At 40.5% G+C, this 25,687-nt stretch overlaps 1 protein-coding gene across 5 annotated transcripts in view; it reads right to left on the bottom strand.

The window, feature by feature from the left end:
* The window catches only part of TRPS1 (transcriptional repressor GATA binding 1), a 232,240-nt gene that overhangs the window by 159,811 nt on the left and 46,742 nt on the right, over nucleotides 1-25,687 (bottom strand). For 2 of the 5 annotated variants that reach the window (XM_081918655.1, XM_081918659.1), the window contains exons 2-3: nucleotides 11,701-11,861; nucleotides 9,139-10,096 (exon numbers count right to left, since the gene is read on the bottom strand). In XM_081918655.1, coding sequence (XP_081774781.1) covers nucleotides 9,139-10,096; nucleotides 11,701-11,723 — 981 coding nt within the window. In that variant the 5' untranslated portion in view covers nucleotides 11,724-11,861. Of the gene's footprint in view, nucleotides 1-9,138; nucleotides 10,097-11,686; nucleotides 11,862-25,687 lie in introns of all 5 variants that reach the window. The other 3 variants (XM_081918656.1, XM_081918657.1, XM_081918658.1) reach the window with 3 other exon arrangements.

Raw genomic sequence — 25,687 nt, 5'->3', positions numbered from 1 at the left:
CTGCCCCAATTTCTTCTCCTTGCAACTTGTTTTCATTTGCACATTATTGGAAGTTCCAGTTAGCTGTTGTGGATAACAGTAGTTGATGGGCCTAGCCTTCATTAATTTGTCTAATCCCCTTTTAATGACAGCCAAACCAGCGGCATGTTCTGGTAGTGCATGTTCCGGCAGCAAATTCCATCAATTGGGGCTGGGTATCTTGGGTCCTCCAGATGTTATTGGACTATAGCTTCCATTATCCCTGACCACTAGTCTTGCTGGCTGGACCTGATAAAGAGTTGGGAGTCCAATAACCCCTGGAAGCCATCGCATTTGGTATCCCTGCTTTAGCCTTTAAGGAAAGGCAGGTGCCTGAACTATTTGATCATTCTGGTTACTCTTTGAGGCACTTTTTCCAATTCTACTGTCTCCCAAGGTGACAGGAACTGTACAAAGGACTCTGAATGCAGCCACACCATTATCAAGTCTTCAATGACTATATGGAGATGAATTCTGTCTCTGCCTCTCTCTTTTGGGCAAGTTTATTTACGAATACTTCTAGGTGACAGCAGTGCTTTGAATATGGAATCAAAATAGAATCTATATCAGATTAGCTACCCCAGAATAATGGGGTGTTGTTAATATAGATAAATCAGAGTGCATGTACAAGTTGTTACCATCCACTGAAACATTACAGAGAAAGGGGGAACTAGTGAAACTCTTACTCTGCTCTCAGCCCCTCCAATTAGGTTCATGCATATTAAACCCTCCAATTAGGTTCATGCTTATTTCACCCTGATGTAAACATCTTTCCAGGGTTGGTCTGTTAAAACTTTCAAACAAAGACCCCAATCCTACAATTATTTCATGTGAACGAATTCCTGCATCCACGCCAAGTGCCATATACCCTGCAGGTCCACCGCTATGAAAACTCAAAGCAGGATGGTGGCCAAAAGGAATTTGTTCCATTCTAAACAATGTTAAGTATTTTTACTCAATGTTAATCTTTGAAATGGAAAGGGAGAGAAGAAGAAGAAGGGGAGAGGGGGAGAAGGATCGATCTTGGCTGTTCCTTGGAAACTGAATCTGTATAAATCAGTACCCGGAGGCTGCCAAGCTTCTTACGACTGATGCTGCAGACCATGACAGAGAAACAAATCAAGAGGCTAATGAGTTTCAGAAATAAGTTTGCATCCAGCTTGCAAATGAGATTCATATTTCGACAAATGTGACAACGTATTTTAGTTCCTATGGAAGTAAGTCAAGAAAATACAGCACCCGAATGCAGATAATGGCTGGGAGGCTATATACCTGAAATCAGTATGTAAATCCTTAATTAGCTGATAAATTAATAGGCAAGTCCTAATTAACAGATCAAAACAAAAAAGAAGCCTTGGCAACACCACAAGGAAACAATTTTGCATATAGTCCCTACTTGAAGTGCATGGTCATTAAATTTGAAAATGACCATCAAATTAATAAATAGGGGATTACAATCTAGAGTTGATGCTGACTCGGTATACTCGGTCTCCACCCCAATCATTCTGCCTGGATACTGAGGTCCAGCGCTGAGGGCCTTCTGACAGTTCCCTCGCTGCGAGAAGCCAAGTTACAGGGAACCAGGCAGAGGGCCTTCTCGGTGGTGGCACCCACCCTGTGGAACGCCCTCCCATCAGATGTCAAGGAAATAAACAACCACCTGACATTTAGAAGACATCTGAGGGCAGTCCTGTTTAGGGATGCTTTTAATGTTTAATAGATTATTGTATTTTAATAATTTGTTGGAAGCTGCCCAGAGTGGCTGGGGAAACCCAGCCAGATTGGCAAGGTATAAATAATAAATTATTATTATACAGTATTATTACTTTTAGCAATCCTTTTTTCCACCCCAAACATGTGAAATGCAACTACATCCGAAATGCAATGTGCAATCCACTTTGAGGTTTGGCTGCCATCATGCATGAAAGCAACAAGGCACACACCATTGGAAGGTATATGGATTGTGGTCCAAGTTTACAGAACAATATAGAAATTGAAGATACCATTACTGAAAGTATAGTCCAGATGTTAATTGTTCTTTTTTTCATAAACTAATGAAGAAAAACATTCAACCTTCAATGGAACATTTTCCAGGATAGTTTGAAGGAACCCCTGTGCAGTGCAGATAGTTCAGGGTAAATTCTAGGGCACATAAATCTCCATCATATCTCCATGTCCCATCCATGGCTGAGACACAAGCGGTCAGGACAAATGATCACCTTCTCAATGGCTACACTCAGATTGTGGAATTAACTTAGTTCATGAGCTCCGCTGCACACCATCCTTCACAGTTTGTCACTGACTGGTCTAAACTTCCCTGTTCTGGAAAGTATTTGTCTCACTGGGAATATGATTTTTACATGGTAGACCTTCATTGTAGAATGTTTTTCTCTGCCAAGACTATTTTAATGCAGTATATATATATATATATATATATAATCAACATTTATATACCACTTTTCATCACCAAGTGTCCACAGAATGGTTTCACTGTAGTCAGTAAAAACATTTCATTAAAATAATAAAGCATTTAAACAGTACAGCAAATAAAATATCACAAAATCAACACAACCATACAATCATTTCAGTACTACAACATAATACTATCCCATGATTCAGAGCAGATTTAAGCCCAGACTGCCATAACCCCGGGAGAACATATAAATCTTGATTAGCCAATTGGTTCATTATGGATCATGTAGCCCTGTGGAATTCATTTCCTCCTAAGAAGGAGATGCATCACTTCCTCTTTCAAAGTAGGGGAGACCACACCCCTCCCCGCAATGAGACATTAACTACCCAATAGACCCACTCTGCCAAATCCCTCCAGCTACCTGTAAGCAGCCATGAAGGGCAAGGGTCGAGTAGTTGGCCATACTCATCCAAGCCTCTTGTCCACATCTGCAGGCTACATTAACTGAAACTGATCCTTCCAATAAGGGTCAGTCAGTTCTTTGGACCTCCTCTGAAATTATAACCACTAGTGCCACCAAGGCTGAAGTGGAGGCAAGCAATTGTATCTTCATAAAGGTAAGGGACCCCTGACCATTAGGTCCAGTCGTGACCGACTCTGGGGTTGCGGCGCTCATCTCGCTTTATTGGCCGAGGGAGCCAGCGTACAGCTTCCAGGTCATGTGGCCAGCATGACTAAGCCGCTTCTGGTGAACCAGAGCAGCGCACGGAAGCTCCGTTTACCTTCCCGCCGGAGCAGTACCTATTTATCTACTTGCACTTTGACGTGCTTTCGAACTGTTAGGTTGGCAGGAGCAGGGAACATGCAATGGGAGCTCACCCCGTCGCGGGGATTTGAACCGCCGACCTTCTGATCCTAGGCTCTGTGGTTTAACCCACAGCGCCACCCGCTAAGCAAATATGTCCAAGCAGGTGACAGGTGGTTCAGATGTTACTATCTGTGACCAGAACACACTTGTCCTTTAAGCACTCTGAAAAGCACTGATAGGTGGCTGTTTGGATAGGAAATTCACTGCCATAACCACCAAGTGATAAGCACATGCTATAGCGCTTATATACTGACCTCAGTATCAGATTAGTGTCACTTGTATTCTAGTTTCTGTTTGCTTCCTTACCCAAATGTGCACTCTAGACCTCAATGCTGGAGAGAGCACTTAGGGGCAGCCTTGTTGATGGCATCTCCCCCCCCCCCTCCAAATCCTTATTCCTATTGTGTCCTGCCTTTTAGACCGCAAGCCTGGGGGCCTTTTCTGGCTAAAGAGCAGGATACGAATACTTTAAATGAATAAGTATATCCATATATTACTAGACCTGCAGAAGCTTCTGTAGTGTGCTAGTTAAAGCGTGTGAGCTATGAGACAGATGTCCATCATTTCAATCTCACAACAACCAAAATTTAATTAGGTACCCTTATTTAACCCCATCTCTTCGATGTCAGCCTCCATCTACAATATGGCAGTAATGATATTGGCCAGGTTCTTGGAAAAAGTATTAAGATGAAGTAAGTGACACTTGAAATGCAACGTATAAATTAGAAGCATTAAATATACTAGTAATTAAGTTCTACCATTCGTTAAGCATGCTCAAGATTGAAGCTTTAGTTATTCCTCCCCCAAGACTGGGAGTTACTGAATCGCAATCCATTTCAAATGAAACAGCATTGGGGGGTGGAGGGTGGAAACAACTTCCAGAATAGGCAAGGTCGCAAGACAAATGTGTGGGCACTGGAGGGAATTTCAGCAATCCTTTTACTGCATGTTTATAAAATCTGTTCAGCATTTACTGCGAAGCATGAAAATATTAATCAGTTATTTATCTTCTTACATGTTTGGCATCAACATCTGGTGTATGCACAAGTGGTGAAGTCTAACATTTGGAATGAGTGAATATTTAATGCTCTTTTTCCCCAAACTCACCAGGAAAAGTTAGCATGCATACACACACACACACACACACACACACACGAATGAAAGAAGATTCCAGAGCCAACTGTTTCTATCAAATAATTACTAGCTTCATATAGGAGTGTCTGGTCTATTTTAGACTATATTTCTGGTTGGAGGAAAGAACTGATCTTAACTAGATTATCTGTGCGCTGTTTCCTACCCCTTTTTTGTCTTCCTTACAGCATTTTGTTGCCAAGCCTTATTAAACGAGTACGGTCTTCATTGATCTGTTTTATTTCTAGTTCTATTTGTTCAATCTGAGATATCACGCACATCTGGTTTATTTCAGAAAATGCCGCCCAGAAAAAGCATCCAGTCCAATCTAATCAAGAACAAACTTGCCCATAAATAACAAAGAACCTAACAATATCACTGTTAGGAAGATGTAAGAGAATGCTAAAAAATAAAAAAAAATCAAATTCCTGTATATTGACTATCACAATCTTTTTGAAAGCCTGAATCAGTTAGTTAAATAGTATGTTCTAAAGAAACACAAAATCAGTTTCTGAATTGCCCACATCTCCCAGTTAATGTTCACACCATTATGCCTGCTCGGAGGTTAATGTTTCTGTGCCCCTTAATCATACGTTCCTACCATCCTTACTGCTGGATCCATCATTAAATATTGGCATTCCCAGGAACTATCACTGTAATTAAAAACTGCTGTGTCTTGTTTAACACATCATGCCAATATTATTTACAAGCCATAGGTTTAGCTTATTATTTGTTTTGCACGTTACTTGCAAGAGTACTAGCAGTTTTTGCAACCCAGCATATATTCCAGACAGTCATTTCATAAGAAACCTTTACAGGATAAATTCTTGTGAAAGGGTTCACAGAATCTCCCTACAGCCCTGTCATCAGGTGCTGAAATAAACCAAATGTGTGTCACACTGCAGTTTTAACAAGCTACAAACAGAGCCAGCCTTTTTCTACAGAACTGAAACTGTCAAAAGACGCAATAGATTAATTCAACAGGCTTTATAGAATTAACCTGAAGTTTCCAGCAAGCAAAAATTCAAGTTTTCTATATTACTTTGATGTTCTTAGTGAAATGTCTGTGAAATATGTGACTTTAATTATATCACTATTGGTGAGGTTTCTCTTTAACCAAATTATGCCATTCAGACAGCAAACATCGAGACCCCAAAAAGTAAAGTAAAGTAGTTAGGGGGATGTGGCATGATTGAGTCTAACTGAGAAAAAATAGCACTCATAATTTATAATAAAACTATCTCTAGATGAAGTACCACATAGAAAATCATTTAATTTTATCACTAATAAATTAGTAAATTTGTATTATTGTTTCCAACTGGCCTGATTGCACTTAATTGGACTGCTTCATTTGTGGTTAGCAATACATGCTCTCTTTTGTCCTGGTTACTGGAGAGGGAATGCCATTTAAACAAAAACAAAACAAACCCCTTTTTTAAAAGCATTAAAGGGTACGTGGTGGAAGAGCAGAAAGCCACACACTGTACCATGATGGCAAAATAATTAGAATAATATTTATTATTAGCCTACATAACAAAGTGGTTGTGAATGATAACAGAATTCTAAGGCAAAGCCAGCGCAATGAAAATTAAAAACCTCATTGTGACACGTGGAGACTCCAGCAAGGCACAGTGTTTGGAGATGAGAGGAATTCAGCTGGGAATTTAGGCAAATTAGTATAAAGTTGCAGAGCACATAACTTACGGAATTATGCACTCCCCACCTCCACCCATAACATACTCTGCAGAGTATGCAGAAGCAAAACTGAAAAGAATAGCCACAGTGCCTAAGAAAAAATACAGGCCTGCTTCTCCATGCATACTACTATGATGATGAAGTGTGCTAGGATTTATTATGGAATATTACTCTCATAATGCTCAGATGGCTTTCTGTTGTCCGGAAATGTAAGCCTTATAGGCCTGGCACCAGATCAGTTACACTCCTTGTCCTCAAGACTTAATGTTCCTTGCTCCATCAAAAATCAATAAGAAAAGCCATGGCTTCCAGCAACCAGCAGAGATCAGATTGTTCATTTAAAATAATCCAGATACTAATTTTCTGCTACATTATTTCAAGAGAGTTATTTCCCATAGGACTGTATTTTCCCCCAGATATGATCGACCAAACCTGCATGTTTCCCATTTTTAGAATCACATGGCACGAAGCGAGACTTACATGCCGAAACTGCTGAAGGCACATCCCCCTTGCCAATAAAGCCATGGCACATTTGGCTGTCTGCCATTTAAGCATCCCTAAGCGTCCCCATACCCATCCTACCACAGATTGCCAACAGATTATTACATCTGTGCAAGGAAGACAAGAGTTGGGCCAGCAACCATTAGGGTGCCACATAAGGGTACAATCATGACCCCATCAAGTCCATAACACAAAAGGCCCATTTGTACCAGGCAAGAGGTTGACCTGACAACTGATGCTATCCCACAAATCGTCCCGGGCCTGATCATAGTGCTAGTAGTGGTTGAGAGCGGTAGTCTTGTAATCTGGGGAACCGGGTTCTCGTCTCCGCTCCTACACATGCAGCTGCTGGGTGACCTTGGGCCAGTCACACTTCCTTGAAGTCTCTCAGCCCCACTCACCTCACAGAGTGTTTGTTGTGGGGGAGGAAGAGAAAGGAGAATGTTAGCCGCTTTGAGACTCCTTAAAAGGGAGTGAAAGGCGGGATATCAAATCCAAACTCTTCTTCTTCTTCTAGTCCAGAAACACCTGGAAAGTCACATTTTCCCCATTCCATGGTTGGAAGAAGGGCTAAGGAGCCCTTTCATACCACCATCTTGATTCCAGACTGTATCCAATGCTAGTCCTACTCAGAATAGGCCCATTGAAGTTAATAGATATGGCTAACAAAGGTTCATTAATTTAAATAGATCTGCTCTGACTAGAACTAGCATTGGATACAAACTTATGGCTTCTAGGCAAACTCCGGCCCTCCAGATGTTTGGGACTGCAATTCCCATCAACCCTGACCACTGGTCCTGTTAGCTAGGGATGGTGGGAATTGTAGTCCCAAACATCTGGAGGGCCAGAGCTTGCCCCTGCCTGTTCCCCCCCCCCCGTAAAAAAAAATCAAAATCAACTATCAGACACAGAATACAATAAGAAGCCCTGCATCATACTGCACAATAGATTGTGCATTGAGTGAGAGGCTGGACAAGATAGTTTTCTATGACCCATCAAACCAAGCAGGATAGCTCAGCCAATAAGAGCATGAGACTCTTAATCTCATGGTCATGGGTTCCAGCCCTACATTGGGTAAAAAGGTTCCTGAATTGACCCATCAAACCAAGCAGGATAGTTCAGCCAATAAGAGCATGAGACTCTTAATCTCATGGTCATGGGTTCCAGCCCTACATTGGGTAAAAAGGTTCCTGAATTTCAGGGGATTGGACTAGCTAAGCCCTTGTGATCCCTTCCAAACTCTGTGATTCTCTGCACTGCATCTGTTTACATAATTTATCTTGAGGAATTTGGATACTTTCATCACCAAATAATATGAGCAGCCCTATCCTTAAGGGAATCATGATTTGAAGATTCCTTCAGTCATTACCCATTACTACGAGCCCTGAATCCAGGAATAATTAGTCATGACTGAGTCCCATTGAAACCAAATGAAAAGTCATCACTATCTGATCTGATTCATTTGGGATTCAGTCCCGACTAACTTAAAATGTACTATCCCCGACTCAGTTAAGCAGAGAACTGAAAATGTAATGTGCTAATGCAGCAAGCAAGTTTTTGCAAACATGTGACCGGGCTTGAAACGTAACATTAAACCGCAGTATACCGTTATGGGAATGAGAATGCTAAGGCCTTAGGTTCGAAAGCTTCTTCCTCTGCTCTCTTCCTCCAGCAAGCTTAAACAGCATTTTACAAATCAGATAAATAACTATTAGGAGTGCCCCAAAGAAGAATTTGTACGCTGGGCCTAATAAACCCTTTTCTGTGCACCTAGAGGTCTTTTCCTTTTAATTCCTGTTTCATCCAATAAGGACAAAGTGTAGTTAATTTAGACTACGGTTTATTGAAGCAAGCCCAAATCAAAATGCCTTTTTTTATCAAAGCTGTTTAAAAACTAACCAGAGTTTAGCTCATTTTGGGAGTAACACCAAACTCTACTTACTTTATATCAGGGCCTAGGTGCTTCCAATCTCCTCCTCTGGTAAACACCAGAAGAGGTAGTGATTGGTCAAGCAGCTCACTTTTGTAAAGTAAAACTGTGGCACAGCATTATATCCAAACTTAACCATGGAGTCACTCACTGAGAGGCTTCTTTAGTTCTTGGTATGAGCTTTCATGTGCATGCACACTTCTTCAGATACACTTCTTCAGTATCTGAAGAAGTGTGCATGCACACGAAAGCTCATACCAAGAACTAACTTAGTTGGTCTTTAAGGTGCTACTGGAAGGAATTTTTTTTTTTTGTTTTGACTATGGCAGACCAACACGGCTACCTATCTGTAACTGAGAGGCTTCTTGTTAGGTACACAGTGCTAAACCTAAGCCTGCTTCTGAATAATGTGTGAAATAAACGATGAATTCATGCAGACCAAACTTGAAAAGCAGTAACTTAAGTGGCATTGATGTGGCCGTAGCAGCTCACATGAGATTCATTACGCAGGCTTAAAATTGTGTCCCCATGTTTTTCTTGTTAAGAAGCGCACAGGGAGGTATGGAAGTACGAGATACAAACCTGCACATCATAAGTCCCGTTTAGCAGGGCAGGCCTTTGGGAATTGATATCCTGCAGGACCCCTGACAGCACAGAACAATTGACTTTCTGGAAGTCTTTGGAGTGGCTGAACTGCACCATGTTGTGGAGAGCCAAAATTTTAGTGTCAAGCTCAGCATCCTGCCTGGTGCGGTTGTGCAGCCCGAGGTGGTACTTGCGGAAGTGTTTGATGAGATCTGTGGGGTCGTTCCCATAGTAACCATAGCCACAGATGTTGCATTTGAAGTCCTGAAGCTCTGGAGACAGAGGCGCCATATCAGGGTTCTCGTTTGCCAGCAAATCTGCTTTCAATTTGCTTGGCCTTGCGTCCCCATCTGAAGGCACTTGTGGGTTTTTTGAGGCCACCGAACCCGGGCTCGAACCCCGGCCCTCGGCTTGACCACTTTGCACATGCACTGTTTCGTCCATAGATTTTGGTGATGTGCGATGCTCATCGCTTTTCTCCGACAGATCTCCTGGCGGGGTGCAGATCACATCTTGGGTGTCATCTGCATCTGATCTGAGAGGAGACTTCAAGGACTCTGAGATTCCCCCAACAGCTGGAGATGAGAAGCCCTGCATATTTCTGTCTGTCACCTCATCATGAGGGAAGGATGGAACATTTCCTCCCTTATTGTGGCTTTCATAATTAAAGCCAGCCTTTTCGCTTGTTGCGGAGCTTTTAAAGTCCTTTTTAGTGCTGGGAGATGACTCTGGGACATGCGTGCAAAACCCCTCCTTGTCAGTTTGCTCCGCAGCCTCACTCTGCTCAGCGTTCCCTTGCATCTGACCGGCAGAAAATTCTCGTTGCCTTTCAATAGTGTCACTTTCAGGACCCGGCGACTTGAGGGTCTCGGGTTCACCTTCACTAGCAACGTTTCTTAGAGGGGGGTTCTTTTTCCGGACCATATCTGAAAGCAGAAACAGAAAAACGATTAGACTGCTTAAACTACACAATTTATGCCACCCCTCACCCTTAAACATAAAGGTGCAGTTTCTGCCAGATACAAAACACCAACAAGCTTTTATAAAACACAGGATACTATCAGTGGCACACTTACTTGGGCACAGTTACAATTCTGGCACACTCATTTTGACTTAAATCTTACAGAAATAGCAACATGTAATTTAAAAAGTAATTTAAACAAATTTTAAAATATCACTGGTAATCTCCAGTTCTATGCATCAGTTAGCAGCTCGACATCTCTGTAAAAGAATCCCAGTAATGCCATGCTAAATTCTTTTTTAAAAAAATTCTTATTAGAATAAATAATTATTGATGTGTCATACTGAGATCAGTATTTAGCCTCATACATGCACTCACACACACCAGATTTTTTTTGGGGGGGGGTGCTTCCTACTGCTGAACCCTATGCCACTCTTTGCTTTAAGATGAGAAAACCCCTTAATTGCAAAAACAGATATGGAACTTAAAAATATATATGAGCTACTATAGGCTATATGAGCTATGTTTTGAGATGAGTGTTGCTCACATAAGAGATCCTTTGCATCCAGAATTTCTTAAAACAAACAGTAAACTATGCACTCTTTCATATTTTGCATGGTCTGGGTCTAATCTCATAGTTATCAAGCAAACATAATGTTCCAATGAGAATCTTATCAGTAACTTCCATGCTATAATTTTACAGTACTTTTAAAATGTTATAACTTTACTGCCTAGAACAGGGCTAGCCAACGTAGTGCTCTCTTCCAGATGTTGCTGGACTCCAGCTCCCATCACCTTCAACCAGCATGGCCATTGGTTATGGATGATGGGAACTGTAGTCTGACAATATCTGAAGGGCACCACGTTGGCCGCCTAGGGTCTCAAAATGGGGGAAATGAGTCAACCCCTACAAAGAAAGAGGTTTTTATGGTAAGCACAGTACCACCACGTTGTTCAACAACTGGGTGGGCTGAATATCGCCTTGCTGAAGATACCTCCTGATCTATACTGAAGCTAGCCACACCCCTTGGGTACTATCATCCCAATGGGATTTGAGAAGAAGGGAGCTTAGGAAGAGCTGAAACAGATGGCTGGCCATGGGCTGGGTGAGGCAAAATACACAAAAACTTTTTTGAAGTCCCCCCCCCCTCCTTTCTAAAATCTCGAAATAATTGCCAATATTTTCGTATGAGAAGAAGAATCTGTGATGCTAATATTAGGCTCATCACCCTTCCACCACCCCTTCCTAATATTTTTTTCTCCTAAAAACTGCAGTTTCATTGGACTGTATCTATGATACTCTACCCTTAAAGAAAGATATGCTTTTCCTCTGGCTTCTACACTATCAATATCATTTTTCAAGAAGACATATTATCTAAATAAAAGCCCATTTGCAGTACTTCTAAATGGAAGAAACTATCTACTGGCAAGTCATGTTAGACAGAGTGAGAATACAGAGAAAGCATATAAGCATTCTGCAATTATTATCTGTAAGACAAATAACAGATTGCACAATGCTTTATAGCGTGCCAAGAAGTTTTCCAGTTAACATTTCCACTTGGAAAAAAAAAATAGATTACATACTTTTAAAATCATACCCAGCATTGACTTCATAAGGCATGTGGCTCTAGAATGCTTTTTTGTTTTTTTTGCTTTTACAGTTATTAATTCTATTAGTCAGCTAGCAGGAGGGCTAACGCAACTGGCTTAGGAGGTACACGGAAGACACAGAAGACATTTTGAGAGCTGATCTGCACATCTGCAAAAGAAAAAAAAAAGATTTCCTTCCTAAATTATGCATTCACGATCAGTTGGGGTTTTTCCTTACTTAAAAACATGATTATGTCTGCTTTCTATGCAGCATTAGATCTACTACAGCAAATGGTGGCTGCGGCAAACAGTTCTCACGTTTAGAAAAATACACAGCATTCAGCATGTTTTGCCCTTTTCCATATGCACTCCTTCTTGCATCGACATTCTCGCAAATCCTGATCCCAATATTTTGTAGGTATCCAGCTGTATGGCAACCAGTTTTGGCCCATCAAGAGGGCAGTATCAAGAAACTTTGGTGTCATAGCTTAATTCAAAAGTGATGCATCACTACTACCTTCCAATAACTCTGTCACAAAATGACAATTCTTTCTTCTCTTTTGCTTCTCCCACCCCAATCCCTCTTGTATCAGCCCAGCTCAGCCTGTGACATGATATACCCTGATGGCATCTCCCAGTGTACCACAATCAGAAAAGCTACTCTCTTCAGCTTACACTCTCTCTCTCTCTCTCTCTCTCTCTCTCTCACACACACACACACACACACACCCTTATGTCTAGGATAGATTTGTAGTAAGGGTAGTCCTTTCTGGAGAGTTAATAGTACTTTTTTTAACAATACAGCCAGGCATATACATATTTATTACACATATGCTTATCAAGTCAGCTACAAAACAGATAAGATGGGTTAACTTTTAAGCACTGAAATGAATGCCTTCCACGTCTTTAACAATCCCCCACAATCCTAGAGCTCAGCTCTAATACCGGAAGTGAGACAGCTTTGGTATTAAAGCAGTGGAACACGGAAAGGTAAGTTAGACTGGGGGCTAGTTATTTTCTCATTCTCTGCCCGCTCCTTTTATGCGTTAAAAATTAACCCTCCAGGCCCATTTTATATCCAAACCTGACCATGTGTGACGCTAAGATAAACCAAATGCAACTCAGGTGTCAGAATACAGTCTTGGAGTCACTCAGGCCAACGGAGAAAGGAAGGAATTATTCCTATGGTCTGCCTAGTAGCAGAGAAGCATAGTCACGTGTATGATGGAAAGGGAAGGCTTGTAGCACCGAGTTATGTTCTGTCATCTGGTGCAGTCAAATGCTGTATAACGTCCCAAGCAACAGCCTCTAACAATGCTGATAATCTTTCACAAAGTTATGTGAAACTCATTTTTTAAAGCAAGTGGGCATGTCACACAGTAAAACTCCCAACAGCTCTAGGACTTAGTTCTAGATTTCATGGGAGAAAATTGCTCAAAAGCAATGGCAAGTGGTTCATTACCTAAAGACTAGTTCTCATTTTCTGGTAAATAATTTGGCCATCCAGTTCTATTATTTACATATAATAATACTACAAACTCAGAGGAACACAGTGATGAATCAAGGGCTATGCTAATAGAAAAGAACAAGTAAAGGCTCACAAAAATTCAGCTCAGCTCTAGTGCAACCTACCAAGCTCCTCCAAAATTAACTAAGGTTGTATAGAAACCTAAAGGTTCAATACCACAATACATGGAAATAACATGTGTATCTCAAGTTGGAAGTAGCAAGTCTCTAGCTATGCATTACGTCATCCTTTCCTTCCTCAACATACACCATGCTGTATTCCTTAGCTAGAGGCCCTTCCCACCTGGAAAGCTACATAAACGCTATGCTGTGTAGCAATGGCAAGAAACCTAGCTGGACTGCAAGCGCGGCTCATGATGCAAAGTAATGTCACTGCACATTCTAAGTGGGTGGGGTCCGCTACCATAAGTCCAAGACAAGGCAAATAGTTCTATTAAAGTGTAGCTGCACTGAGTAAAGATGTGCAAGATATTTTCAACTAACTGCAAGCCAAGTTCTCCTAATTTTCCTGAGATTTTTCATAGATACAGAGCGATGCAAGTCCAAATCTCACTGGGGCAAGACAAGAACAATGCAGCCGCCGCCGCCAAACTGAGTTCTCAGAGGCTCTACATAATGCATACCTATTAATACTTTCCTACCACTCTAGGGAGTAAACTTTAATTAATTAATAGACTGCAGAGAACTTTGAGATCATCTGATGAAACGGCTTTATATGGTGCAATGTTATTATAACAACTGGAACCAAAATTATTTTCAGCCTACTGAATCTGGCAGAGGGTGTAGGTGTGAGCTTCATGTTAAAACAAAGCAACCAAGGTGTAATTTCATATTATTCTCCCTCCAGAGGAGAGAAATACCTGCTAGAGGATCAAAAACTTTTTTCTTTTTTTTTTACATTAAGCATATGCAAGGTTAGGAAACAATTAATCACATACTTCTTTAGTGTAGCTTTGGCATAGCGAGCACTCATTTAAATAGGGCTTAGGCTGGATCCCACACTGCCACACAAAATGAGGGGAGATTTAATCAGCACTGACTGGCAGGCTGTCTCTCCACTCCATGCATGGCAGTTTCTTATTGGATAATTAATTAGGTTCACCTAATTTACAGCAATCTTACATTTTTATTGACAGATGTTTGTATCCAAAAGCAAAAATACTGAAAAATATTTGGGGAAGTAGTATTTTTGGCTTATGTTAAAAGTTTAATACTTATCAAAAATAAAACAAACATCTTTAGACTAAGTCTGCAGGCGGGGCTCATGTTGTTGATGTTTAATTGAACAGCACCGGGCAATTTTAGAGGCAATCCTTCTCCTAATCATCACCATCTACCAAAATCCATCAAAACCAGAGGGAGAGATGATATCTATAAAAACAGATTTTTGCATCTTGCTGGTTCAGTTCTTCCCAACATTATAGGTGGCAAGCACTCTGAACCTTTAATAATGATGACATAATTTCCAAACTACCAGTGACTGTAAATTAAGGACTGGACTTACCCAGTGGCGTAGCGTGGGGGGTGCAGGGAGGGCCGGCCGCACCAGGCGCAACATCTGGGGGTTAGAGTTAGGGGGCGCAAATCCACGGGTTAGGGGGCACAAATTACTTGCCTTGCCCCGGGTGCTGACAACCCACACTACGCCACTGGACTTACCTATAAAGTGTAAGGGCTGCAACCTCTTTCCCCCACCCTTTCCCCATGCTTCCTGAAACATGCTCAGAGTGTTCTTCCCCCCCATCCTTTACCCCACACTTCCTGAAACATGCTCAGAGTGTGTGTATTAGGAGAACACCCAAAACAGGACAAAGGGGCAGGAGAGGGGCATCATTCCGACTGGCGAGCTAAAATGCTCACAAAAGTGGGACGCTGAATTCCACCCTAAGAAATCTGCTTTGCTGACAGCATCTTTTTCCACTGACGGAGGTGGGGTTTAGTATATGGTAGCTATTATGATGACTGCTCCTAAAATTATATGTACTTCCTGCAGACTTACAGTGTAGATATGTTTATTAATTTTTATAAAAATTAAAAATTACTTTTAACTTCTCTAAACTTTCAAAACACAAAACCAAAGAGAAAAGATGAATATCTGAATATGAGATGCAACATTAACAGTTCAGTCTCTATGATTAGGGATGCTTGAAGAAGACGGTGAGTTCCTATACAAAATAGACGGATTCCCCACTTCTCAGACTAATGCACAGATCAGAATTTAATTATCCACCATATTTCTACTGCTCAAAATCTTGCAAATATCTTAAACTTATCAAAACATGCGTTCAAATATTAACTTGAAATAAAATACCCATTTAATTATGTATTTTGAGTGAAAATACACGTTGAAATATGTATTTCTATACTATGTAAAGGGTGGTTTAAAAAAACACAACCCTGGTAAATAGAGAAATGGAAAAGGATGCAATTAAAGAAATAAATAATTCATCCATCTCTACATAACTATACTGAAGGACTCTTTTAGCACATCCTGGTATCTCTGGATAGGCCTTGGAAAAGCTCCTGTCTGAAATCCTTGGGAATTCTGCCAATCATGGTAGACAATCCTGAACTAGATGGACTCAGTATATTGCAGCCTCCTAGGCCCCTAAATGTTACTTTTAAAAAAATAAAAAAACCTCTCCCACCTCCACCAAAACTCAGACATCCCTATGAAACATTCGTTTTCAACCCAAAGGAAAAAAGCTTCCTTCCTTCAACACTTAACTCACTGAATTTCTTAGCATAAGATGCAGTGATGGCCACTACCTCAGAGAGCTTTTTAAAAGCATTGGATGAATTTCACAGCAGAGAGATGTATCAATTACTATTAGCAAAGATGTGAAATGTTCACAGTGGGTCCAGAGTAGATTTTTCGCTGACCCTCCTTTGGGGAGTCTGATGACGTAATGGAGCCACAACACAAATGGTCAACTATTCAACATCATAACTGCTTTATTTTCTTCTTCTTCTTCTTGGTGTGCTGTAGATGGTTAATTCTTCTGTAGCCACAAAGCCCTTTGAGATTCACTGACTAGCCTAGGAATCCTACGCTAAAATGTAATCTGGCCACAACATGCTCCGATGTTCAACATTCTCAGTGCACCTGTTTAATGGACTGAGATAATGCAAGGTGGTTTGTGGCTTTATCCGTTCTGTGGGCAGAACAATGGCTAAATATCTCCTAAGGGCTTTTTTCAGGCGAGTCTTGCACAGCATGGTTGACCACCCCATGCCACAGAGGACTGCAGAGCAATCAGGCTTGCAGCCCTGCCTGCATCCATGTTGCTTGCTCCCCGGTTTAGGAGCCTAAAGTCAAATCACAGGGAAGGGGGTGAGGGCTGCATACATTTTGTTGTCCATGCTGCTGTGCCCAAGTTGTGCTCTCTCAGCTTCCTAGGCTACCACAGTCTTAATGGCGTATGTGGTATGCAAAGGAGTTACCCAGGGTTTGCACTAGACATAAATTTTAACTAAGAGGAGAAAAATGCTTCAAGGTGCCTTTGAGAAGACAACAGAGAAGACAAATTCGTCAATTGGTCTACTCCAAGTAGGACAAGCATTGGCTATAACCCAATATCCAGAAGGTAGTATGAAAGGACAAGATACGCCAGCACAGCAGACGACACAGGCAATGTCACCACTGTATTCTGTGCAACCTTTGCTTATGTTTTATTATAGTGGTATAGTGGGAAGCAGCACCAGCAGCTGGCAACTTCAAAATATTGTCCTTGTTGTTTAGTCGTTTAGTTGTGTCTGACTCTTCGTGACCCCATGGACCAGAGCACGCCAGGCACTCCTGTCTTCCACTGCCTCCCGCAGTTTGGTCAAACTCATGCTGGTAGCTTCGAGAACACTATCCAACCATCTCGTCCTCTGTCATCCCCTTCTCCTTGTGCCCTCCATCTTTCCCAACATCAGGGTCTTTTCCAGGGAGTCTTCTCTTCTCATGAGGTAGCCAAAGTATTGGAGCCTCAGCTTCACGATCTGTCCTTCCAGTGAGCACTCGGGGCTGATTTCCTTAAGAATGGATAGGTTTGATCCTCTTGCAGTCCATGGGACTCTCAAGAGTCTCCTCCAGCACCATAATTCAAAAGCATCAATTCTTCGGCAATCAGCCTTCTTTATGGTCCAGCTCTCACTTCCATGCGTCACTACTGGGAAAACCATAGCTTTTACTATTTTGTTGGCAAGGTGATGTCTCTACTTTGATGTCTCTAACTTCAGAATATAGCTCCTTTTAAAACGAAGGCTTAAACACTTGGGTGAAGATGTCACTCACGAGAGCATAAGTCCAAAATCATGTCTAGTCCAGCATCCTGTTTCTCACAGTGGCTAACCAGATGCCACCAGGAGGCCAATAAGAAGAGCACTAAAGAAATAGCCCTCTCTCACTATTGTCTCCCAGGAACTGGCCGTTGAGAGACATATGAAATGCGGAAGCAGCATATAAACATCATGACTCGTAGCCACTGACAGCTTTGCATCTTCCACAAATTTGTCCAAACCCATCTTGAAGCTATCTAAGCTAATGGCTATCATCAGATCTTGTGACACTGAACTCATTAAGATTCCCTGGCTAAACAGCTTCAATAGACAGAATTTGAGCATTCTGAAAGGGGAAGCAAAACTTTCCCCTAGTCACTTTCTCCACACCATGCATAATTTTACATAATTTAACATATCTCATATGTCCTGCATTGCAGGAATTAGACTGGATGGCCCGTGGGGTCCCTTCCACCTTTACAATTCTATGCTTCTATGACATTGCTAGCTGTCCTCCCTAAACTAAACAGCTTCCCATGTTACAATGTTTTCTCATAAGGGAGCTGCTCCAGCCCACTGACCATTTTGACTGCCATTGTCAGCCATGTTTTTGAGCATAATGAATGTTGTGTAATCCTTTCTGCAATGTGATTAAAAGCTCACAGTATTACAAGAGGAACCACACCACAGATTTGTACAAAATCATTACAATACTGGTAATTAATTATTTTATCAATTTGCTGGTGTCCCTTAAGAAAGTAATTACACTTTGTGCTTGAATAGGTGTGCGGAGTCCTGGAAAGCAGTGTCTGGGGAAACTCTTAAGTTCATGTTTAGACTGGAGTAAATGCATAGTATATTTGCAGTCTTGCGGTTTCTGTTTATGCATGTAGCAGCAGAAATGGTATCAGCAGCTGATAAATGATAACAGAAGAGTAAAAGTTTGTGCAACGTTATCATACATTCAAGAACTTACATACAACAGAAACCACAGCCTACCATGCATATACACCAAAGTAAACAAGCCTTAAAACACCACTCTAGACATTTTGCAGGATTTTTTTCTGAAGACTTCTTAGACCATTATAAACTAAAAAGACATGCATTTTTTTTAACCAGAGTGCTTCAACCTTTGTAGGAAAAAAAGCACATTCTGTTGTGCCTTGTCCATTTGTGTTTAAATTAACTCCCCAAGCATTAACTATTCCCAATCCTTTAAATAATAAGACATCTTAAATCCTTCAGAGATATAGTGTTGTCTCCTTCAAACAGATCTCATAAAATAAATCTCTTATTAATTCACATCAAATTAAGAAAGCATATGCTTGCGAGAGCTAGACAAATTAATAGATGCCTAGCTTCCGCAATAATGGCTGAATTAGGCTTTTAAGAGAGTAGGTTTCAAATACAGGTCTAAATAATTGCTTGGAGAAATATAATTCCCACTGGAAGCAAAGGGAGATATTTTAGAAGTAGAAACAGAAAAACAGAAATACTTCCAAAAAAGGATGAGAGATACTTCACAGTAACTATGTTTAATACCAAATTTATGATTTGCAGTACTCCAATTTACAATTACATTTTAAAATGAAAAGCAGTGTCTTCAAGTTTTGCTACCATTGTTGGCATCCATCTGTCTCGAGAGACAATGGAGTGCGCCTCTAGGGATGAAGTCAAAGCATTGGAGAATCACAGCACCTGCTGTGGTTGCAGAGTCCAGTAACTGCTGCCTCCTGTGTTGTCGGAAATGGTCAAAGGCCTGGAAACGATGCCTTATGAGGAACGGCTAAGGGAGCTGGGCATGTTTAGCCTGGAGAAGAGGAGGTTAAGGGGTGATATGATAGCCATGTTCAAATATATAAAAGGATGTCACATAGAGGAGGGAGAAAGGTTGTTTTCTGCTGCTCCAGAGAAGCGGACACGGAGCAATGGATCCAAACTACAAGAAAGAAGATTCCACCTAAACATTAGGAAGAACTTCCTGACAGTAAGAGCTGTTCGACAGTGGAATTTGCTGCCAAGGGGTGTGGTGGAGTCTCCTTCTTTGGAGGTCTTTAAGCAGAGGCTTGACAACCATATGTCAGGAGTGCTCTGATGGTGTTTCCTGCTTGGCAGGGGGTTGGACTCGATGGCCCTTGTGGTCTCTTCCAACTCTATGATTCTATGATTGTATGAGATTACGAGTCCACCGCTCTTAACCACTACACCACACTGGCTCTCTGAAGCTATCTGAACCATTTTAAACCACTTGTAAATGAACAGCAACAGCTGTTTTGCATCTTGTCCTGGGCACTGCAGTTATAAGGATACAACAAGACGCAAGACCAGAATCATTGTCTCTTTTACTTCCGTGCTCTGTTTTCTGAGTTGTGCTTATATGCAAGGCACTTCAATGCCATATTGGGCAAAAGGCCAAAAGTCTTGTATTGTATTAACACTTTAATTCTACTTGTTAACTCAAGAAAACACAGCCACAGCTTTTGGAGACTGTACCTCTGTTTCATAGTTCTGAATAGGTATAAAACCAGCTTTGCATACTGAAGTCAGCTTTCCGCGAACAATGAGTACATAGATTGAGAGCAGGAGCAGTTATCCATTCAGACAGAGCACAGTTGCCTGGTGGTATCTCTTGGGATGAAACTACCCAAATTCAGGAACTATGTTCAGGAATTCACCCGAACATGCAGTGTTTAAAACTGGGAACGGAGGCAGCTTTCAATCTATTGTTCATTTAACTTTCTGAAAGTCTTAAATTATTGTTATTAATTCTTATTGATAATTTTATTTGCTTCATTTTGTTTAATAAACTGCTTTGACCTGTTGTTTTACAATAAAGTGGTGTATAAATTTCAGGAAATAAATACAAATAATACATTTTTTAAAAAACCTAAATAAGAAGATGCATGCAGTAGCACTGGAGTTTATAAAGATTCAAAAGAGTTTAGAAAGGGAAAAATCATCCAGGGTAGCACAAGAGTTTCCCTGAACCTTTCAAATTCATATGATTGTATGCTGCACTCCCTACTCCTGAATGGAGAGCTCTGCACATCCCCCCATGTCATTTTTTTGGTGTGGAAAACTACAGAATATTGGACTTGTTTTCTGCTTGAGAAAGGATTTACAGAATTGAAAATAGATACAGAGTGGTAGAGTCCCTCAATGAAATAGCTTCAGGACAGACAAAGGGAAATGTTTATTCACACACTGACTATTCTATGGCATGTACTATCGCAACAATAGCAGCAGTCAATAGTTTCAATGCCTTAAAAAAAAATAATCAGAAAAGATGCTAGCATTACATTGGCAATGTCTGTTTTAACTCACTTGAGTTCAACGAGGTTGAAATGTTTTAATAAATACATATTTGTAATAAACGATCACTAAACAGAAGACTGTATTGTTTCCTTTGTCAAAGAATGCACATGAAATGCCATATTTAGAACAAAACAATAGGTGTGGTTTTTTTCATCTTCGCTTGTTTGTTCTTGCTTCAAACTTCATTAAAGTCTGCCCAAGTAGGGAAAATTACAAGTAGGGAATCACATTTCTAAGTTTCCCTACCTAGAAATAAAACACTACAAAAAACCAACTACTACCACAGAGGTGGGAGGTTGGCTGGAACATAATCTTATATAAAAGCATTTATCTTTCAAGACATATCTAAGTGATGTGCTAGAATTGTTGTTTTTACTTATAGCAGATGTACCCTCTAGATGTTCTTCGACAACAATTTCTGTCATTGCTACTCAACATAGCCATATCAGAGTTGTGATCTAGACGGCACCACACTGACTACTCCAGATTTCCAGAGATTCTTTTACATAGGGTGTGTGTTCAAAAGCGTATCTGTAACCCACTCTACCCCCTCAGGGTTTAATACCTAATATGTTGGCCTGCCCAAGAGATAAGCAATATTTCATTTTTATCCAATTACAAAGTAATTTGTGATCTATGTTGTTTCCTAAAATAATTCTAAATTGCTAAACTATGGTCCTGTGATGAAACAATCCAGCCTTCCAAGGCATGACTTCAGAATTACTAGCCAACGAAAGCTTCACTCAACTGCCTAGTTCACATATAGTGTTTTAAGAAAGAAGGACCTATCAGTTGCCAGAATTAGAAGCAACAATTCTGTTCCAATTTTCTAATTTATAAAAGTATTCACTAAGAATAATTCTTGATCATCCTAGATGTGCACCTTATTTTTGCCACTTATTCAAGATTGCAAATCTGAAGATGAAACTGGCTAAGGATACTGGGAGTTGTAGTTCAATAACTTCAACCTGCACTCATGCAAGCCTGCGCTAATGCATGAGCCAGAGGGTAGAGTCACACAATCATTATTCTATGTGGTTCCAGCACAGTGGCATTCATAGGAAAGAATATAATCTTAAAGAATCTAAAAGGCAGTGGACTCGGGTATCATTATGCCTTTTGACAAACTACAATATTGTTGATTCCTTGATCCCTAAGCAAGGACAGGAAACACAACTAGAAGATAGCATAGTACTGGGCTAACATATACCGGGACACAGATAACTAAAAGAACTGCCTCTCCCCATATGAACTTAAACTGAATGCTTACATCACCAAGATCAGGTCTTGCACAATGTCCCATAACCATCTGAGAAGCAGCGGGATAATCTCTCTGAAGTGGCAGTTCAGCTTCCACTAAAACTAAAATGTTGTTCTTCTCAGGCTTTGCTATGGCCAAAATGAATGTAATTAATTATCTAATAAATATAATTCTATAATCAATTACACATTCAGTTTCCATGGAACAACAAAAACAATGCAGAGAATAATGTAATTATTTACATAATGTTCACGAACTTAAAAATGATAGCAAATACCATGCGTATTCACTTGATTGAGTCCTATTCCAGACCTCTGATGAACACAAAAATTGCTGTGATTTCTGATCCGGTTTCCATTTCTGATGGAATTCTCCAGCATTCCTAAATCTACCATATTTCTAAAGTGTTGTTACTTCCCCACACACAAATGCTGCCACTCTCTATCAGGCACAAGTGTAGGAGGACAGCAGCAACAAAAGAGTGGACTGTGTGTTTCCTACACAAGCTGCACATATATAGGAAAACTTGGACACAATTCAGAAACTGGAGTGTTCTGGCTAGAGCTGAATATGAACGCTAGCCAACACACTCATTAATTATCTAGCATTTAGAATCCACATTATCACACAAACTCACATTCCCCCTTCCCAATTTCATTATCAGGCACATCACATGGCAACCAAACTTACTAATTTCTCAAGGAAACATGTGGTTTCTCGTCTAACAGTGTTCTGTAATATTTATTGCACCCCATCCGTTCTATTAAACTTCCAAACTCATCCTATAAGGCTTTAATCTTCAAAACCAAAGCTCATTCAGAAAATTCAAAAGTATCAGACAACTAACCACACACCAAGTTGTTATGAACTTTGGTCACGGCATGTTTAAGCTTTATAGATATTTTATGTGAAACGCTACAACATTCAAGAGACGGTGGTGGCTGTTAAGTTATATAGAGTTACATAAATAATCAGTTTTGTATACTGTGTCATCGATGTGCACGGCATTTTACAAACAAGATGATGGGGGGTGAGGCCACGGGGAAACATGTGCATTTGATTTAGTCAGAGTAAGGGTGAGGAACCCGTGGCCCTTCAGATATTGCTGGACTCCAAGTCCCACCATCCCTAACCATGGCCCAAGCTGGTTAGGACTAATGTAAGTTGGAGTCCAGCAGCAATCTGGTGCCCCATCCTCAAGTTAGATATATTTGGGCTTGTATAAATAGAAACTCAGGAGTTAAGCCAAAGGATTCACAGAAAAGATTGGTTTGTAAAGAAAGAAGTGGATCTAAGGCTGCTAATACTGTAAGGATTAAGTACAGTATGGATGTTTTTAAACAATATGTGCTTTGTTGAATCAGATTAAGCATCCATTTTGTCCATCCTCTCGTTTCCAACAGAAGCCAGCAAAGTGCCTCTGGGAAGCCAAGTAGAAGGGCATAATGACAACACACTCTCCCACATTGTTTGCACTCAGGCAGACAGATATGCTACCTCAACTGACATATGTTTGCCCCCAAACCTTGTTTTGTAGTAGTCCGCTTATGTTGGGAGATTGCTCCCAAAATCGTCAAAGCATTGTTTGTGAAATAGTTGTTTTTAGACCATTACCCATCAGTGGTAAAATATTTATAGCAGCACACAACTAAATCCTACAAAGAGTAGACCCATTAAAATTATTTTAGTTACTGATTTCAGTGAATCTACTCTGAATGTAAGTACCCTTGAATTTTAATCCAAGGATGAATTACTTTTGTGTTCTGCTGCTGAAGAGCTCCAAGTAATTCTAAAGCCAGCTCCCTCCAACACCAGCAGATAGTCGAGGAACTATCTCATCCATTTTCCATTTCTTATTCTCTGTTAACTGTGGTTCACTTTTTTAAAAAATCACTAAAAAAATACAATCAAAAGATTAGCAACAACAGAAGCTGAAGCTGATCTACAGAAGAAGAGGAGGAGGAGGAGGAGGAGGAGGAGGAGGAGGAGGAGGAGGAGGAGGAGGAGGAATAGTAGTTTGGATTTGATATCCCGCTTTATCACTACCCGAAGGAGTTTCAAAGTGGCTAACAATCTCCTTTCCCTTCCTTCCCCACAACAAACACTCTGTGAGGTGAGCGGGGCTGAGAGACTTCAAAGAAGTATGACTAGCCCAAGGTCACCCAGCAGCTGCATGTGGAGGAGGAAAGGAAAGACAAGCACAGAAAACTCCACCAGTTGACTCTTTCTCAAGAGAACTGCCAAAGAGGATGCTCTGTCCATCTCTTGAGACTAGAAGGGCTCATGCAGGGGAGAAATGCTAACCGTACATTTAAATGCCAGTGATGTACTCCAAAGATCAGACCATTAAGCTAATGCAAGCATTGTAGAGGTGCAGTCCACAAAATTGTTTTCCCCCAAAGAATGCATCTACATTCTAGTGAAGTCATTGCTTATAACCAAGATGTTGAGAGGAGCAGATTACATTTTGTTTCTGCCTACCCCCTACATTGATTTCAATGTATGTTACAACTGAACATCATAATATTTTCAAATTAGTTCTTGACTGGTGTTTTCTTATGTTTTGTTGGACTTCACTGTAGAGTGTAGGGGGCTGTATGATGGGGCAATGCCACATTCCTCCCATCAGCCTCTACCAGTCATATTCATAATTTGATTTAAAGCCTGAGAATCTGCCAAGTTTAATAAAACACATAACAATGTTTCCAGACTTGGGTGTTTGTGAAACTCAAATATGTTTTCATCTAAATACTACTAAGCCACTACAAAGTACATAATCATCAAATGGAAAGTAGCAACAAATACAGAACACTCAAACAGAAATCATTAATCACTAATTAGAACACAAAAGGGGGAAAAACACTCACATAAGAAAAACCATTTAAAAATCAATTTAATCACTTGAAGAAAGTCATTTGGATCACTGGAAGAAACCATTTATGGCCATGGTGAATCAAGAGCTTTCATTTTCTCCATAGTCTCATTCATAATTATGTTGAATTATATTAGATTAAGAATCTTGGTCCTCTTTTTTCCCACCAATGTCCCAGTCTCATTCACCAATGCCACCTTCCTTCCAATTCTGACCTATACAATGCTGTGGAGTGGATCCATTGGACTGATAAAATCCAGAAGTTATTTTGTTTTCTTAAACCACATCTTAGAAGCAAAGCATCTACTATACTTTCCTGGCAGAAACACGTCTTGAAAAGGCCTTCAAGTTATGTGTTGTTATGTGCACTGGCTAAAACATAACCTCCTTTGAAGTAATGTTGCTACCTGTGTAAAACAATAAGCTTTGAATGTCCTGCAGATATAAAGACTCGGTTTACGGATTATTCAGCTGATTTAGTTAAGAAGATGAGAAGAACCTAGAAAAAGATGAGGCAAGATAGCAACTAAATGCAGGGCCAGTCAATCACACACCTGTTGGTTGAGGTTAAATCACACCATCCTGAATGGTGATGAGCCAATCAATATTAACTTATAGCCCCCACACTCATCTGGAGTTATGTCCCACTTTCAAATGCCACACAAAACTCTGGCTACTTTTATTAAAATGATTCAAGCAATTAATTTTCTTCTTAGTGCATCATACTCAAGTAAAAAATAATATCACAACACTC

The sequence above is a fragment of the Podarcis melisellensis genome (assembly GCF_964234715.1).
Source record: "Podarcis melisellensis genome assembly, chromosome: 7".
NCBI lineage: Eukaryota > Metazoa > Chordata > Lepidosauria > Squamata > Lacertidae > Podarcis > Podarcis melisellensis.
This window is presented reverse-complemented; position numbering and strand designations above follow the sequence as displayed.